The 17,785-nt window shown below is 48.5% G+C and overlaps 2 protein-coding genes across 3 annotated transcripts in view; one reads left to right on the forward strand and one right to left on the reverse strand.

Moving 5' to 3' along the window:
• LOC135921180 (putative deoxyribonuclease TATDN2) overlaps window positions 1–13,088 on the forward strand; it is a 60,982-nt gene extending 47,894 nt beyond the window's left edge. The window contains exons 6-7 of the mRNA XM_065455489.2: window positions 3,995–4,182; window positions 12,981–13,088. Coding sequence (XP_065311561.1) covers window positions 3,995–4,015 — 21 coding nt within the window. The 3' untranslated portion in view covers window positions 4,016–4,182; window positions 12,981–13,088. The remainder of the gene's footprint in view (window positions 1–3,994; window positions 4,183–12,980) is intronic.
• The window catches only part of LOC135921177 (disintegrin and metalloproteinase domain-containing protein 10-like), a 37,542-nt gene extending 24,343 nt beyond the window's left edge, over window positions 1–13,199 (reverse strand). For both annotated transcript variants that reach the window (XM_065455486.2, XM_065455485.2), the window contains exons 1-4: window positions 13,057–13,199; window positions 10,989–11,136; window positions 4,047–4,165; window positions 1,691–1,953 (exon numbers count right to left, since the gene is read on the reverse strand). In XM_065455486.2, coding sequence (XP_065311558.2) covers window positions 1,691–1,953; window positions 4,047–4,165; window positions 10,989–11,136; window positions 13,057–13,147 — 621 coding nt within the window. In that variant the 5' untranslated portion in view covers window positions 13,148–13,199. The remainder of the gene's footprint in view (window positions 1–1,690; window positions 1,954–4,046; window positions 4,166–10,988; window positions 11,137–13,056) is intronic.
• Between the last annotated feature and the right edge of the window lie 4,586 nt (window positions 13,200–17,785).

The raw sequence follows: 17,785 nt of genomic DNA on the forward strand, positions 1-17,785 counted from the left end.
AACGTGACAATGTCAATTGCAAACCGAAACTTGTTGAGATATTCACCGTTTATCTTCACTCTTAAGCCTCTGGTCTAATTGCTCGACTACTTCTTCTAAGCAGGCAGTTAATAGCATTGGAGAGATTGTGTCTTCTTGATAAGTAATTTTCTTGATTTCTCGTGGGGAATCAAGCTAGCTGTGGAACCTTTGTAGGTATTTCAGAAGATACCCACGTATATCTCCTGTACTCCTTGATTAAGCAACGCCTCCATGATTGCTTCTATCTTTACTGAATCAAATGCTATTTCATAATCTATAAAGCCATTAGAGAGGTTAGTAATACTCCTCAAATTTATCAGTTAACTGATTCATGGCATGGAGCAGTCAGGTAATTGAGAAATCTGCTTCCCTTCTAAGAGGCCTAAAATATTATATAGTGCATGTGAATTGTCCACGGTAGAGCCCGAGGGCCAGCTGTATTGTCTAAAAATCCGAGAGTCACTGAACCAAGAATATATATAATAGTGTTACTCAGTTGCCCTTTCTTCCAAAAGTGTACAGGTAAGTTTTCTGCAATGCATGACAGTTTGTTGTCCGGTCACTGAGGCAGAGGAAAGCACACCCGATAAACGAAGCGCATTTAAACAACGAGAACAACACTTACGTCTATTTCAGAATGAAGACATCTCCCGAGAGATCTCCAATTATCTCGGCGTATGCGTCATGAAGTTCGTTCATAATGTGTAAATAAAAAAGCGCATCAATGCGCAACATGTCGCGTCACTTTGCCTTCAAGCTAATTATTAACACACTTCACTATGTTAACTTGCGGCCGTAGCAGTGAATGTTGCCGGTTTGACGCAGTTTCGTTTAGTGCTAATTTGTATTCTTTACTGAGTGTGTTGTACTTTGTATTTTCTTCCTTGTAACTGTGTTGCTCTGCCCGGGCAGAGATTTTGTTTTTGGACACTGTAATATATCCGCCCCACCCCTCTTGTAATGATCCCTACATGGCGACGCAGGTATGAAAAATAGAAATAAACGCATTGCAGGTAAAATAATTAGGTGCCTTTAAGGTACGCATTTCCCTAAACATGGAAATTACCTGTCGGCGCTTTAAGACAGTTGCAGTTGCACGAACAACGAGTGCCACCACTTCTTTGCTCGAGCACGGCAGTCCAACGATCGAAACTTTCCGAACTACCCCATATAGGAACACGAGGATCCGTGGCCAGATTTGTGTCCGGAATCGTGGATGGAAGCTGATGTATTTCCGCCGCCACCCCACTTAATTGGTACTCTGGGTCTTGGAACTTTACAATATCTCAAGGCATCATTGCCACGGCAAGGTCTAAACAGACTGAAGAGCAGTTGGCGCGGAACATGAAACAGGAGAACTCGCACTCGGGCGAGTTGGTAGAGGTTTTTGGTCGTCTTGCGTGATAAATGTGCGAACATGAAGGGCCCCCCCCCCCCCCCCCGCGTAGTTTTTGCCATATAACAAACCTGACGAGAAGGTTACTTTGCTCACGCACATGGAGGTGTTATGCTTTTGTCACCTAACCGTAGCACTTACAACAAAAACAATGAGCTTTTTTTTTCTTTTTTTACGCTCGTAATATAGCAGTTGCTAATCGAATGGACTTTAAGAGCGATTGCGTTTTCAAGCTGTCCTCGAATCTCGGCAGGGCGATATGGAGACTCTCACTCCGGCAGATGCGCGCCGATGTCGAGCGTCGTCCAGGCTGTCCTGCGCGTGTCCGTGCACTCCGCATCCGGCGCCGTCGAAGCTCACGTCCCTCGCGGCGTAGATGAGCGAGTGGTAGAGAGCCGTCGGCGAGGAGGACGAGGACAGGTAAGGGCCGGCCCGCTCCACGTAGAAGTCCCCGTCGTCGTCGCCCGGCGTCAGCGAGATGCGCCCGCTGAACACGCCGTCCATCATGGCGCCCACCACGCGGCTGCCGGGGGCGCCTGCGAGAGGCGACGGCACTTCGAAACCTCGTTGCGCTGAAGAACGGAGACCCGCGCTAGGCAGTGTGTAGTACAGCAATCTGCGCGTGTGTATTGCGAATGTAACTTGAAAATTACTTCTAGTTCGTCACGGAGGCGTAAGCGTTTAGATCTTGCGTGGAGATCTTGTGTTTCCACGATTTATCTTGTACAACAACTCATCTGGCACAGAAACATTTCTGCTTCGTCCTGCACATATTAAGAAGTAAAATCCTAGATGCTTATTCGCAGTGCCGTGCGAATGGCTTGCAAGCGAAACACGTAAACAACTTCTATAAGTGTGCCACGTTTGTCTGATTTCGCGTTTGGTCCGCAGGCCAGCTAGTTGATCCTAATCCTTATTGAAAGCCCAGCAATAGCGCAATGCCCCTCAACAGTGACCATTTTTCTGACTGAGCAGTACGTTTGATGATAATACACGGCCTCTGTTGTCGCAAAACTGATCTGCGTATTTGTCTGTCTGATTCACTCTTTCCTGCGACGACCGCTTGCATTGGTGTGACTATAAAGATCGAGTCGGCAAAGCAGGACAGCTACTCTTGTCCATCCATGGTCTTCCGACGATAGCGGGAGCTCACACCAGCTGTGCGTCCATACACGGTTGCTCCGTGCCCTTACTCAACATCGTCAAGTCTGTCCACCATTTACGCTTGTCTTTCATCTCCGAGTGATATGTCGCACCGCGCTCGGAAAAGCAATTCGCAAATCGAACTAGCGCTCGAGTGTCTACTGTAGGAACAAAGCACAGCGCTTTTGGGCCTACCACGACGCTGTATGTGCCCAAAAGGGCTTGAGACTGGAGGAGGCGAGGCGCAAAACATGACCTCAAAATGTGTGGAAGGGCTGTCGTCGGTTTTGATGCAGGCGGATATGGTGGGCGCCCCGTTTAACTGGCATGTAGATACGACCTTGCAGAGTAGTTGACGCCACTAAACTCTACAGGTGCGAATATATCTCAGAGGCAACATTTGAGAACAAAGCGTTCTACTACGTACAAATAGTTCATTCAACTGCCTTTTTGGCTGAAAGTATTTTTTTATTGCGATAGCAATTATACGGACACGCGAAGTGTGATCACGCCATCGGCGCCGCCACCATCGTGCTGTCGTGGTATCAACGGCACATACGCGGCCTGCACGTGCAGGGTTACGACGTTTCCAGAGACCCGCGCTGCAGTGGGCGTTTGACTGCGAAAACGGCGAATCAAGCTGGACGCACCGTAACGCTATACTCAATCAGTCCCGCCGGAGCCAGGGTGGCGTTCTGACAGCGGGAGACCGCCCCGCTCCAAAAGAAATAGAGGATGTCTACCCGCTGATCGCAATGGCACAGGTACTAGGAGCTGCCCGGGAGAATGAGTTTATTTGCGCGTAAACAAACAAACAAAATTGTTTTTCGTGGCAACATAACGTCGTCGAGCTACTGGCACGTACGGCATCACTCTGCCAACTCTCGTTCGCTGAGGCTCCGCCTTAGCGGCATTATTGGCCTTCCGTTGCACGCCGCCGCGATTTACGACCAACCACCGCAAGCTATATACGCAAGGGTAAACGGGCCAATCGCAGACGCCGGCACCACCCTCATGATCAGGTTTTCTACTTTCACTGTGCTAGCTCGGCCCCACCGAAACCCTCTCCACTACCGCCTGCTTCTCTCCTCTTGTCAGCCAATTAGACAAGAAAAACCTGTGAATTCCACTCGCTCTGAAAGTAAATAAAAGTGACCTTCTATAAATGAGGAGAGCGTTTGGCGGTTCAAACAACGCTGTTCGTCACTGCCCCGTTCCTGCGCCGTTGGTTACGTAAATTTGACGTCGTGAGATAAGAATTAAAACATAGTGGAATAGTTTTACGTCTTAGGGTCCTAGTTGTGCTACGTTGCGCCACGCCGCATCGTATTGTTAGAACGTTGTGCGGGGAGCTCTGACGTGCGCAACGCCCAACCATGCTGCCAATGCTTGGTCTTCGGGCGAAGTAACTGCCCATTAATATTTTCCCCACAGATCGGACTTATTGGCACGTGACAGTAGCGAGTGGTGAGCAGCACATGCGCACCTGCGACGTGTCCGGAATATATGTGGTCGAGGCTGGCCTGGACACGCCCTCTGCTCGTCACCAGGGAGAAGTCTTCCGAGAAGGCGGACCGATCCTGGGTCAACTGCAGACGGAACTCCCTGCGATGCCACCACGCGTAAGGGAACGCCCCGCTGTCACACGATGCGAAGTTGAGCACGTATGTCAAGTTGGATTAATAAAGTGCACTTGTAGGACGCCGCCGAAAATGACACCGTTACTGTGCGCCGCACTCTAAAAAAAAAAAAAGCTATACACCCTGCGCAGAATATATACCGAAACAATAATCGTCATTTGTCTGACTTCCGCTTCCTTGGTTGAAAACTCTGCGCACTAGTTTCTTGTCAAGAATGCTATGTCCCGCTGATAACACGCTTGCCTGTCGTGACCTAGAAGTACCGGGCGCGCAGCATTAAAGCACGGTAGATTACGAATATTATTGTGGAGCGGAAATTCCCCATAAAGAGTGTCAACTGTTTTTAGAGTGTGGAACTTGGTAAGCAGAAGAAAAACCATGCAATAAGGAAAAGGAAGTGGTGACGCCGCACTGAAGTCCCAGATCCCAATGACGTCATTGCTATTGATATCTGCTCCGCCAAGCACGGGGCTATATAGGTAACAAGGCGAGTGAATACTTTTGCCTAGATAGTGTTGACGCCGGTACGTGCGAATTAACACGGACAACCTGAGACCTATCTCGCTCACATCGTGCGTGGGCAAACTAATGGAGACGATGGTGCAATATAGGCTCTCAGAATATTAGGAAAATCGTAACACTTTTGCAGACACCATGTTCGGCTTCCGCCCACACAAGTCGGCACAAAACATATTATTACAACTCAATCACGATATACTATACAGCCAACGGAGCACCCTCACAACGACAAAGTTGCCCTGGCCTAAGACCTAAAGGGAGCTTTCGACAACGTTAAACACAGCACTACCTTAGCACACCTCAGTGAAACCCACTGTGGCAAAAACACATTTAAGTATATCAAGGATTTCTTGGTGGATCGAGCCGCACTCGTCAGAATCCAAGGCACTGAATATGGACCCTACGAAATGGGTACTAGGGAGACGCCACAAGGCGCTGTGCTTTTCCCGCTGCTATTTAACCTTGCGATGCTGCATCTCCCGGCCCACCTAAACGGTATTGAAGGCGTGCGGTACGCCGACGATATCACCATCTGGGCCACAGAGGGAAACAGGGCATATGGAGGAAAACCTGCAAGCAGCCGCCCACGTAGTAGATCGCAACGCAGAGCGCTGCGGACTCCAGTGTACGCCAAACAAATCAGAATTTGTGCACCTTAGACCCAAACCTAAGGACACTACACAAATACGTCTCTCTTTGGCTAGTGGTCCCATACATGAGGCCAAGGAGCTTCGAATTCTCGTACTCTTTATCCACAATCAAAGAAGAGTAGACACAACACTAGAAAAGCTCCGCAAGGTTGGGGACCAAGTGGGCCGAATGGTACGGCACTTCTCGAACAAGAGAGGGGGATTACGAAGCAGGGACGCTGTGCGGCTAGCTCATGCTTTCGTAACCAGTCGAATTCTATATTCGGTCCCCTATCTCCATCTGCGGAAACATGATGAAACCAAACTCGATGTCATCCTCCGCAAAGTGATGAAGAAGGCCCTTGACCTCCCTGTCGCAACTTCGAACTCGAGACATCTCGCTCTGGGAGTAGTGAACATCTTTCAGGAGCTCAAGGAAGCCCACCTTACTAGCCAATACACATGCCTATAGCCCAGACAAAATCGGGACGGCATTTGCTGGACCGGCTCCACTTGTAACACATCTTTCACATTCAGGAGCGGATTCGAGTGCCCGAACTCGGGAGGCGCGCCATCAGAGTTCGACCCCTCCCCACAAAGATGGATAGGGAAGACCACAGTGGTCGTCGCCAGGCGAGGGCGGACGCCTTGCAACGCCACTATGGCAACAAACGCGGAGTCTTCTACGTGGATGTGGCCGGTCATGCCGCGGGGGCTGGTATACGGCAGCGGTCATCCACGAGGAAAAGCAAGTAGATTGGCTCACCTTCAAAGCCTCGGGCTCAACACATGCAGAAGAAGTAGCTATTGCCATAGCTGCCTCTGATCTCCGGTCTCAATATATCATAACCGACTCGCGCGGGGCTTGTCGAAATTATAAAGCTGGTTAGGTCACCTCACTTGCGGAATGAATATTGGAGAACTATAGCAACGGGAGAATCGGTTTTACCCCCCATTGCCTAGTCTGGACTCCGAGCCACCAGGGCCTATAGCAGCGAATGAAGCCGCGAACTCGGCGGCCCGAGCATTCATCTACCGGACGTCCCAGTTAGACCATGAGTACCTGGAATCCGAAGGCAGCTATCTTCTTACATTCAAAGATATCACTACCTTTTACAAAGATAGGCATCACCATTACCCAACTCCTGCAAAAGAGCTTGGCAAGGCTAATGAACGAATCTTGATCCGACTTTTCACTAACACATTATTGTGCCCGGCACTGTTGAAACATTTTGATTGCTCCTTCACTGGCAAGTGCCAATACTGTGGGGAAGTGGCTGACACCTATCACATGGTTTGGGCTTGTCAGCTAAATTCAGCTCTTTCCCTCAACCCTAACCCAACCCGATAGGAGTGGGAGGCGACGCTGCTCGGTTGCTCGGACCTTCAGGCCCAGAAGGCCTTGGTCCAGAGGGCTAAGCTGGCGGCTCGTACCAGTGGGGTCCCGCAATAGGGACTCCACCCATTGCGGAGCCCCTTAAGGGCTCCACCTCTTTGTTTTCAATAAAGGCTTTCAAGCAAGCAAGCTACGTGCGTCCGTGTAACTGCTGTCGCAATAAAAGCGAATAGCTTTCCACAAACGTTCGGCCGTTCGTTTGCATTGACAGTCATCGTCGGCGGTTTCTGCACGGTTTTATTTCTACACTGTAAATCAAAGAATAATTTATTTCTCCCGTGCTTTTACTGGCTTCATGGTCCCTTGACTTCCCGACTGGCAAAATATCGAGCCCGTCAATCCCCTTTATTCTTTTTACTGAAGAGAGCTGGAAGACACAGGGAGAAGTTTAGACGACTCCGTCACATGCCGTGCTGGCGTCGCCCCGCAGATACTATTGCATGCTTCCTTGTAGTAACCTTAGCAATAGAGGTGTACGTACATCCCTCTTCCTCGCCAAGCCTTCAGCAAATGCGTAAATAATTGAATAAACGGATGTCTCTTAGGCCTACTTTGGCAAATGGGAGCGAGTGAAGAGCAATATTATGCGCAGTTGATATCAGCTCGGTTTCAGTGACGAAGACCACCGGTGACTGCAGCACAGCCTTGCGTCAGGCCGGGTCGACAGCCGGGCGAACCCAATTCTCCTAATGAGCATGGTGACAGTTGTCGTCTTAGTGTGTAATTTGTCGTCTTAGTGGGCAATTGCGATGTAAACCTTCGAGGGTTTACAGCGCAATTGTTGTAACATGCGAAGTAACGGTTACACACAACCTATCGACATGATAGCTCTCAGATTGTAATTTGCATATACGAGGAAACATAATTCTGCTACGCGAAAACTCAAAGAAACCCCTTTTCCAGCGGGCTGCGGTGTCCGCCATTTGCGCGCGCCTGCGCGTGGGTAGGCGTCTTGGGGGGCCAGAGAGTGGCGCGCCAGGTTCCTTGCAACACCTACAGCCGGCGCTCGCCTCCACCGCATCGCTAGAGTCACTGGAAAAAATTTTTTCCAGTGACTTTACCGCATCGCGGCCGCGTTTGTACCACAAAGCCCGCCTTCGCGCATAGCGTTCGCGGCCAGCGTTTCCCGGTAAACATTACGGTTGCATACGCTCCAGTTGCCGGGAAGCGTGACAAGCAGTCAGGGATCTTTGAATGCTATCGCGCTCTACTCTTAAAGGGACACTAAAGTGAAAAGTAATTTCTTCAGCATCAGTAAATTACCGTTCTACAACACCAAAAACACCACTCTTACAACGATAGAACGTTTGGTAAACCAGAAAAAGCGCAAGAACGAAATACGGGTGGCGACGCCTACTTAAGTTCCCGCACCTGGGGTCTCTGACGTCTTGGATTTTAACGCGATAGCGTTAAGGAGCTCGTGTCGCAGAAAAGCCGGTGTCGTCGGCGTCGGTGTCGGCGTTTGCGGCGTTGACCGTGAGCGATAAATCACGGCAGGCGCTTCATGAATAAAAAGGAGCTTCGAAGATTGGCTCGGTGGGAATCGAATCAGGGTCTCTGGAGTGTGAGACGGAGACGCTACCACTCAGCCACGAGTTCGATGCTTCCAAGCGGTGCAAACGCGCCTCTAGTGAATGCGGTGTTGCCTTCGAAAAGAGCCGTGGAAAGTTATACTGCGGTGTATATCGGTAATTATGAACATGTAACTTATAGAAGTCGCAATTACACGAGTTACGAAGTGCGTTTCCGCTGCATTTCTTCTGCGCTTTCCGCACACGCAGAGCCATCTTGCGGCAAACACAGAAGACCCCCTCCACTCAATGTACGGCGCTGCCCCGACAGGAGGCGCGCCGCGCGCGCATTGGGACCGGTGCCAGGCGCGTCGCGGTCCCGACTCCCTCTTTCCTGACGACACTTCTCCGTGCTTCCGGCTGCAGAATCAAGCGCCGTTCCTTTTATGCGAAGCATATTACGAGAGCTCAACCCAGCTCCTCAGGCGCGGCGGTGTCGCCTTGAAACCACGTGACACCATGACGTCACGACAGAGGAGAAGTGGCTTTGGCTCAACTCTTGCAAGACGGGCTGGGTGGGAATCGAACCAGGGTCTCCGGAGTGTGGGACGGAGACGCTACCACTGAGCCACGAGTACGATGCTTCAAAGCGGTACAAAAGCGCCTCTAGTGAATGCGGTGTTGCCTTAGAAACGAGCTGTTTCTAAGGCGTGCGTCTCTTGCTCAGGCGCACATTTCGTTGCCGCGCCGAACGCTGTTTTGCTCGACGCTCACCGCGTCCAATGCGGGGCGCGTAGTCGCTGCCCTGTAGCCCATTGTCTTACACCCCTTGGCGGGTCGACGGGAACGCTGTCGCGTTCCACTCTTGAAGGCGAAGCAGTAATGCATGAGTTGTTTCTTCGTCTAGCCGAACCAAATATAGCCAAGCAACAGCAGTTCACCAGGCTAAACAGTGGTTCAACAACTAAAATAAAGGCTAGTATGCTTCGCATCCTGGGCTTAATCTTACCTAAGCCACAGCCATTTTTTTTAGATTACTATCTATCTATCTCTCTGCCCGTGCCGATCACGACGTTTGGCTGGCGTAGATCGTTTCCCCTCCGAGACATCGAGTTCTTTGGTTCGTTTCGTTCGCTCAGGCGCACGTTTCGTTGCCGCGCCGAACGCTGCGTTGCTCGACGCTCACCGCGTGATAGGTGGGCGCTAAGTCCGATGCGGGGCGCCTCGTAAGTGATCGCTGTGCCGTAGCGCATTGTCTTACACCCCTTGGCGGGTCGACGGGAACGCTGTCGCGTTCCACTCTTGAAGGCGAAGCTTAAGGGTCCTCCAATTTTTGATGGCATCTTCTACGGCCTACTAATTATATATAGCGGTACAGATTGACTACATTGTGTTCTAAAGGAACGAAATATTAAACATGGCAAGTTTCGGGAAGCGTTATTTAGCCAACGCAGCGCAAATGCGAAAACATGCTTTGGAATCCCTGACGTCACGCTGACGTACCGGCGCTGGGGTTTCGGCGCGAAATTCGAATACTACTGATACTTGGACCTTAATAATTATGTGGTTTTACGTGCCAAAACCACTTTCTGATTATGAGGCACGCCGTAGTGGAGGACTCCGGAAATTTGGACCACCTGGGGTTCTTTAACGTGCACCTAAATCTAAGTACACGGGTGTTTTCGCATTTCGCCCCCATCGAAATGCGGCCGCCGTGGCCGGGATTCGATCCCGCGACCTCGTGCTTAGCAGCCCAACACCATAGCCACTAAGCAACCACGGCGGGTACTTGGACCTTCATTTTCTCATCTAATAACCAAACTATTCTTTTGAAATGACTGCCTGCAGGGTTCTCAAACAATGCTTCATTAGTCTAAACTGATTTATTGTTTCGCTTTAGTGTCCCTTTAAAGGCGAAGCTTAAGCGTCCTCTCAATTTTTCTGCCTAGTTCTCTTTCTTCTTTCCCCTCCCCTTTTTTCTTCTGTTTTATTCGGTGAGTATATATTTTCTCCTGCTAGGGTGCGTTAAAGCAACCCCCGTTACAAAGGGATTAGCCACAATGCATCATCATCATCATCATCACACCACCCTTTTCAAATATTATTATTATTATTTATTATTTATTACATACTGCCAACTGCCTCTTGGCAGTCCAGGCAGGAGTGAGTGTATACAAAGTCGGCACTGCAAGTCAAAAACAACAAAAACTTAGGTTACGAGGAACCATAAAAAAAGAATGCTTAATGATACAGACTATTGCGTCGGGAAGGGCAGCATGTACAAAATTACAAAAATATGAAAATGGTGATTCTAAAACGAACACGCTTCATTGCAAAGATTGTACGGCAGCCACAAATGAATCAACCGAGGACATACAAGCGACTTCTTGCGGTAGAGCATTCCACTCTGCTATAGTTCGAGGGAAAAACGAGAAGCGATAAGCAGTAGTTTTAGTCGGTGGCATCACAATCGTTCACACTGTACCTATGGCGATAGAGCCAGGCGAGGTAGAGTTACTGTATATACAGAACAGCACACAAAGTAACTCAAAGGCGAGATAAGGCGAGATTAAGGTGAAGTGCACAGCAGCGCCATCTCTTCTCAGAATCCACTTCTACCAAGCGCGGCTAGTTCCTCCTTCTTCCCCTTTATTGACATGCAAACCCATTTTATTCCTTGTTATACTAGAGAAACACATGGACTCGCACACGCAGTAAACAAAGCCTACTCGCCTTCCGTGGGCCTTGAAGGCCACCTGCACCGTGCGTGGCCCGCTGCTGTCGTGTTGATGACCGGTGGCCGATCGCTTCCAGCGTCGCATACCAACGGGTTCGTACGACAGCGGCTCGTAGTGGCGCACGAAACGGTTCAGCACTCGGGCTGCGCGAGCAGTCGCTGCTATGAGTGACAAGCATGCATATCTCACTCTTCCTGCTAAAGGTGTCGAGTATCCACGCGTCTTAACGTCTATTGAATTGACCCTTGTGCCTGCGATTGCGAGAGTTAATCTTGCGCACTTGTTAAAAGCGTGCCATAGGTACACGTATGAAAAAAATGAAAGTAATAAAAAGACATGTTGGAGGTGGAGTGATCAGGAACTATTGAAAGGTTTAGAATGATTTAGACTGGTGGGTCATATATTATTTCAATGCCAAGCTTCGCTTTTTGAATTTCGTCCTCAAACCGCAGAACCAATGACTTCTCTACGACGTCAAGGATTTCGCTGTTTTAGCGTGTTTCGTTTCTTTGTTTGCGAAGAAAAAGAATACATTTTGAGCTTGCAGCTCTTATGCTCTTAAACGCCGTGTAACATCGATAGGCATACTCTCCAGGTAACGATGTCTCTATCCCCAGCTCTCCCCATGCATCCACCCTCAATTTCTGAAATGTAGTATATTATAGCAAGAACCCCACTTTTACGTTTTGGTTCTCCACGTCAACCTCGTGTGGTCAAATGACTTTAACTTGCCAAGGGACTATCACTCCTCTATCGATTTAAATCTGGCTCCGGGTATACACGTAGGCGTGGTCATTTAAGACTGTAGACGATCAACTTCTCCGCTTTGCATCTTGCGTTGCGTGATTGGACGTGTGGAACACAGGCGTCTATTTGTGCCCGCTGTTACAAGAGGGAAATAGAGATGTCACTTCACGCGGTCTTCCAACACACAGCTTTTCAAGACGTTGCTTTCCCGGAAGGGCCTGGAGTATAATAGGGATAAGAATTCCACGCCTATTTTACCACCTTCTTCCGATACACCGAGGTAACGAATGCTCAGTGAAACATCTTCGCTAGCATATAGTGTAAAGCGGTGGTAAGCTGAAACATTCACCGCTCAAGCGTGCCGACCTATAGCTCAGTTCATTGCAATACCACGAAAACCGCAACCGCCTCTGTTACGCCTCTACTCGTGTGCGCCTTTAGGCCGGAAACGCCCATACGCAAACAGCTATTTATTCGGTAGTAAGTGTCCCTTATATATAAGGGACACTTACCCGAAATTCATAGGCATCCGTCCTGCCGAATGAAGCCGACTTGTACCATTGGAACGCAAGCAGGGAATAACAAATTATTTTTCTGATCTATATAATAGGCGTTCTAATCTAGAGATCAGTACGCCTATTACGCGTAATTTCACGCAATTTATACGTGTAATCGCCCTGTAGCCAAACATGGAGTAGTCTGAAGTACGCGTTTTGGAGTCGGAATTAAGCCACAGTTACAAACGCAGGTGAAAGTGGAAACGGAAACAACGCACTAGAGTCGTTCTCGACTAGTTCTCGTTTGAATTTATGCTGATAGTACAATTCTGTGCATAGAATGAAGAGCGCGCGATGTAGAGTAGCGCTATACAGTATACAAGCTCGAATGCGTCTACAGTAGCTATGACAGCTCAGGCGGTCAAAGGATCCTTTACATTTCTTGCCGTGGCCATGAGTTTTCGCCCGCGTTATGGAGTGAAATCAGTCAGCCGCGAACGGCGAACGGTAAGAGTTGCATATAACTAAATGGAAGGCATTGCTATACAAACTCGCCGTCCAGCCGTCAAAGTAGCTCAAATGGTAGAGCATTGAGGAATGTGTGGGTTCGACTCCCATCGCTGGCAAGTTTTGGTCGCTCTTTTTCAATTCATTTTTCCCAGTCATTTCTGCTTGTTAAGTAAAGTCCACAAATAATTTCTCCCCTCGATTTCCTTGCCTTTCATGTCCGCTGGCTGGATCAGGTAGTATCCACTGGAAGCGGAGCAGCGGCGCGCCGCATACGAAGCTAAACAACGTCGTGAAGCCTCACTCACTTACCGGCCTGTATCTCTTGACTGAGGAGAGCCACGGTGGTAAGAAGAGAAGCAGCGAGACTTCTTGGTGACCGCCCCACCGGCACTTCCATCATGAGCGACCCTTCAGAAGAATACGACGACGACGACGATGATGGTGCGCCTTTAAAAAAACATGGCACGCACCCACAATATGGGATATGTGGAAAGGATCGGGTGGAGGTAAGAGCACTTAGAAGGTTTCAGAAAGCTGAACATGAAACGGAAAAACTAGGAATAAAGCGTATTCTGTAAATGAGAAATGAAACCAGACGAATGGATTAATGTATTTTAAAAGAAATAAGAATGAAGATTCGCGTAAGAACTTAGAAGAAATTTACAAGAAGATATAATAGAAATAGTAAGGAAAGTAAGAATTAGCGTGTTATATCTTTTGTTGCTTGAATGAAATACCACACAGCGTCAAACACGTCCCTGTGCCTAAAACAAAGTCGGTGACGAAGCCCAAAGGGTGTGTAACACACGAACATTTCAAGCCACGTTTACTAAACGATATTTCAAAAAGTGCTTTTTTTTCTTCTCTTAGCCACAAATCGGCAAACGATTAAAATGTAGTGGTTAGCGCAATTGGTGACCAATTCTTCGCTCATATATTCTGCCTTCTGAGAACGCAGCCGGTTTACAGCAGTGGAATACTAGGTGGGCGCTGTTGCTTCTTCTCATCATCACTCCATTTTTTTTTCTTGAAGACCAAAAAACGGGGTTCCAGGCACGAGCGACATCTTTATCTCTTGAACAATTACTAGAGGGAACTCTTGCGCTGCAATCGATCGTTCAGCCAGCACGAAAACGATGGTTAGTACATTTATTTGTCTGAGCTTCATGCTCGTGGCTTCAGACTGTCAGGATTGGGGGCTCAATCCCATCGCTCGTGATTCGTTGTCAAGATTGGAGTTGGGCATGAATTAGAAGGTAGCTGGCCCATGCCGTCGTCCAACTTATCCCCGCTGAGGACGTTGATGAAATCCTCGAGCGAGCGCTCGGGTTTCGCAAATCCGAATCGGCCAGCGGAGCGCAAAAACGCTCCGCGGCGGATCACACAGCAAGTCTGCGTACACGTCGCACGAACCGGTTCCGAAAACCATGCCCGACTTCCGTTCTGTACGTTTCCACGGCAACCAAACTCGCCATCCCCCGTGTGTAATTTGACCATGACAGTCGCATAGTCCGTCATTTCCATGTCGCGCCCGCAAGGATTGTGCATGGACAACGTGCATAGAAAGCTTCGTACAGCATCTGCGTCACTTCGTAATCGCTGTCGTCCGAGCTCTCATCGCTAAACGCGAGCGCTGCAGCAGCACCGAAAGCAGCCATTTTGCGAAGCGGCACAATGTTGTGCGTACCAACCGAGCACCGATTTCGCTTGAAGACGGAAGTGACGCGAGCTATTTCCGCCCGAATCCGCGCCTCGGCGGCGGAGCAAGTGAGAGCGATCCGGCGCGGAGCGAGTTGATCCGAAACGACCAGTGGAACGCGCGAACCCGCTCCAGATCGACCAGTGAAATTCGGATTCCTTGCCGCGGAGCAAGAAATCCTGCTCCGAATCGACCAGTGAAAAACGCCATAACATGAATGCTTGAGAGAAAGTGTGTCGAGCATCCGCACAACAGCAGTTTTTAAACACTCGGTCCTCCCGCGAACAAGGTGATGCGAACGTTCGTTTAGTCATCACAAACTAGCCGCCTCCCCGCAGGACGGTCTACGCACACAAATGCACACACGTTCGAATGTCCGGAGCCGACGTCAGAGGGGCCCCGTAGAACTCGGAGCCGTTCCGGGTAGCGCGTTGGTGAGTTTGAGAACAATAGTTGGCCCGCCGAACTCATTCCGTCACAAAGTCGATTTAGTCACGCTGTGGCTAGAAGTTGGCGGCGACGCTCCCGGAATGTTGCCGTCATAGTCGTAAGTGGGTGGCACTCTTGCACTGCAGCTGGCCATTCTTAACAGCGCCGGGATGTTACCGTCATAGTCGTGAGTGGGTGGCAATCTTGCACTGCAGCTGGCCATTCTTAACAAGACCTTCTTGTGTCTTTGTCTACTACGCTTCATCTCTCTCTATCGGCCTAAATTTCGAAGCAATCCTACATTTCTAAATGCTGAAGGCAATGAGACTCTGCGAACTTGTAAATTGACTACGAATTGTTCCAGGTGTAAAGCAATATTTTGTTCAAAATTTACAACATTTAAAGCATCAAGGCCGTTCGAAATCAGAACGGTGAAGCTTAGACATCCATGTATACATATATATCATGCATATGTATCTGGAAGTATATACGTCTTAGGTATACTTTTCAAGCGTATGCGCGTGAATGTATGGTATAAAAGGCGCATACGCCTTATGGTGCCTCAAACTTACTCGTCACACATAAAGTGCGGGATACTCTAAGTCCCCAATGGCGGAGTTCACACACGCACTATTTTTTTCGCAATGCAAGATCAAAAAAGAACAACCTAGATAAGTTCACTGCTTACTTGGAAGTGTAGAGTTTTCTTTTAATATCGTAATTATTTCAGAAACATAGTTTAATGATAACGATGATTTTCAGCTGCATTCTTACACAAAAACTGGCGACAAAACCGGCATGCTCGCTGCGTTGCAGTGAAGCACGTCTTATACTCTGCAGGCGCGCGTTTCGGCGGTGTGCGGGGCGCACCGTGGACTGATTTTTGAGCTAGCAGCAATACGGGTAGGGCGCTTCGTCTATAAATGGATACTTTTAGCGTGTCCGCAATTCCGGCAAACCGGTGCGGTTTGGGCGGCAGGGCCGATTTACGCTCGAGCCGCCCATTGCCGCAAGCCGCACCGCACGCTTGCGGTCGCGCGAGAAATTGCCCTTATCGAACACTTGTGCACAAATTGCCGTTTACACCATGTACACGGTGTAAACCACACATATTGTAAACTGAAATTTGTGCAGAAATGTTCGATATCTGCAATTTTTCGCGCGAGCGCACGCGTGCGGTGTGGCTTGCGGCGATGGGCGGCTCGAGCGTAAACAGTTACCGGATGGTCGGGGGCGTAAACGTGAGCGGCCGGAGCAGTGCAGCCGCCTGGTGTTATAGAGCTCAATCAGAGAAGCACAGAGCTAAAATTGCAGTAACCTACTTTATTCTGCTTCGCTGCTGGTGGAAATTTTCGGTAGCGGCGTAATTGTGTTCACAGTTACGCCATTGTCGAAAGCTTACACCCCAGCTAAGAAGAATATAGTAATTGGCTCTGTGTTTAGGTGGTTGAGCTTTGCACCACCAGCTGGCGCCACCAATCTGGCCGCTCACGTTTACGCCCCCGACCATGCGGTAATCCGCCCAAACCGCCCCGGTTTGCCGGAATAGCGGACGCGCTAAAAGTCTCTAATAATCGCGACTGCTATGTGGCGCCGCCTCGCGGCTCCGAATGGCCGTCGTTTCGTCGGGTTTGCGGTGAAACGGGGATCGAGAATTGCCGCATCGCACCCCAAATCTTCCAATTAACCGGGTTGGCCTAGGCCGCCGGATTGAATTATCCGGTCAGATTTACGTTGGAAAACACGGGAACGCAGGAAACCTTCGAATTATCCGGGATTTCGAATTAACCGAGTTCGAATTAACGGTTTGACAGTACGTACATAAGCTATCTATGATAACAGCTACTTTCCCTTCGAAAACGCTAGTGGCAGGGGTTTTTATCGTTTATAAAGAAGAGAATGAACACCAATAAGTGTTCTTTAATTTCTAAGCCATAGAAGAAGTTCATTCTTATTCGGCTTAAGTAATTCTCAGAAATAGCGCACACTTACCGATGTTCAGTATGGTTTTGGGCGAAACTGATCTACAGAACTTGCTCTTCTGCATCAACACGAGTACAAATTCCGCAATTTTGATCAGAAAAACCTTGCATTAGGCGTATTCTTATATTTCACAGAGGTGCTCGATCACATATGTTATATTATTTTTCAGAAACTTGAGCTTGCAGGTAATAGAGATAAAGCACTGAAATCTGGTCGTATTTATCATGCAGACAGCAGTACGTCCAAATTAATGAATTGAAATCCACTGAATTGAATTCTCTCGCGTGCGACAAGGCAGCTTTCCTTGTCCCGTTTTAATTATTACGTATATTAACGACATTGTAAGCATAACTTCTAACTTCTATATTTTATCATTTATGCGGATACTACTATAGTATACTTTCCGCAAGAAATGTCACTCTTAATTTGTTTTGCAACGCAAATGTCTTGCTAAAGAAAGCCAGAAGTGTGGTCAGACACCAAATTCTGTCAATGTCACCAAATCAAAGGACGTACTTTTCCAACCTAGAAATTAGAAATGTCAAGAAATTATCACCTTGCCTTACAATTATGAAACTATATAATTAGTTCGGCCATTCAATCTCTTGGCATCACATTCTCCGAAAATATGACCTTGAATGAACACACTAACCATACAACAAAAAATATCGAAAGCCATAGGTGTCTTATCCCACCACAGAGATGTTCTCCTGCGCAAAGCAAAACTGAAGTTGTACTCAAAAGAACTGTAGTTTCTTGCACATGTGCCTTGACAACATTTAGGGCAACATTCTCTCTTACTATCACTTTTTTAATACATTCTGTAACCCTTCATAAATTTCAATTGGAAGTAGCAGCATGCTTGTCTTGCATGTTTCTTTGTTTAAGTTCCATCAGTAATGCACTTAGGCAAGTTCAAAAATGCCA

Source organism: Dermacentor albipictus, chromosome 5 (genome assembly GCF_038994185.2).
Source record: "Dermacentor albipictus isolate Rhodes 1998 colony chromosome 5, USDA_Dalb.pri_finalv2, whole genome shotgun sequence".
In the NCBI taxonomy this organism is placed as follows: Eukaryota; Metazoa; Arthropoda; class Arachnida; order Ixodida; family Ixodidae; genus Dermacentor; species Dermacentor albipictus.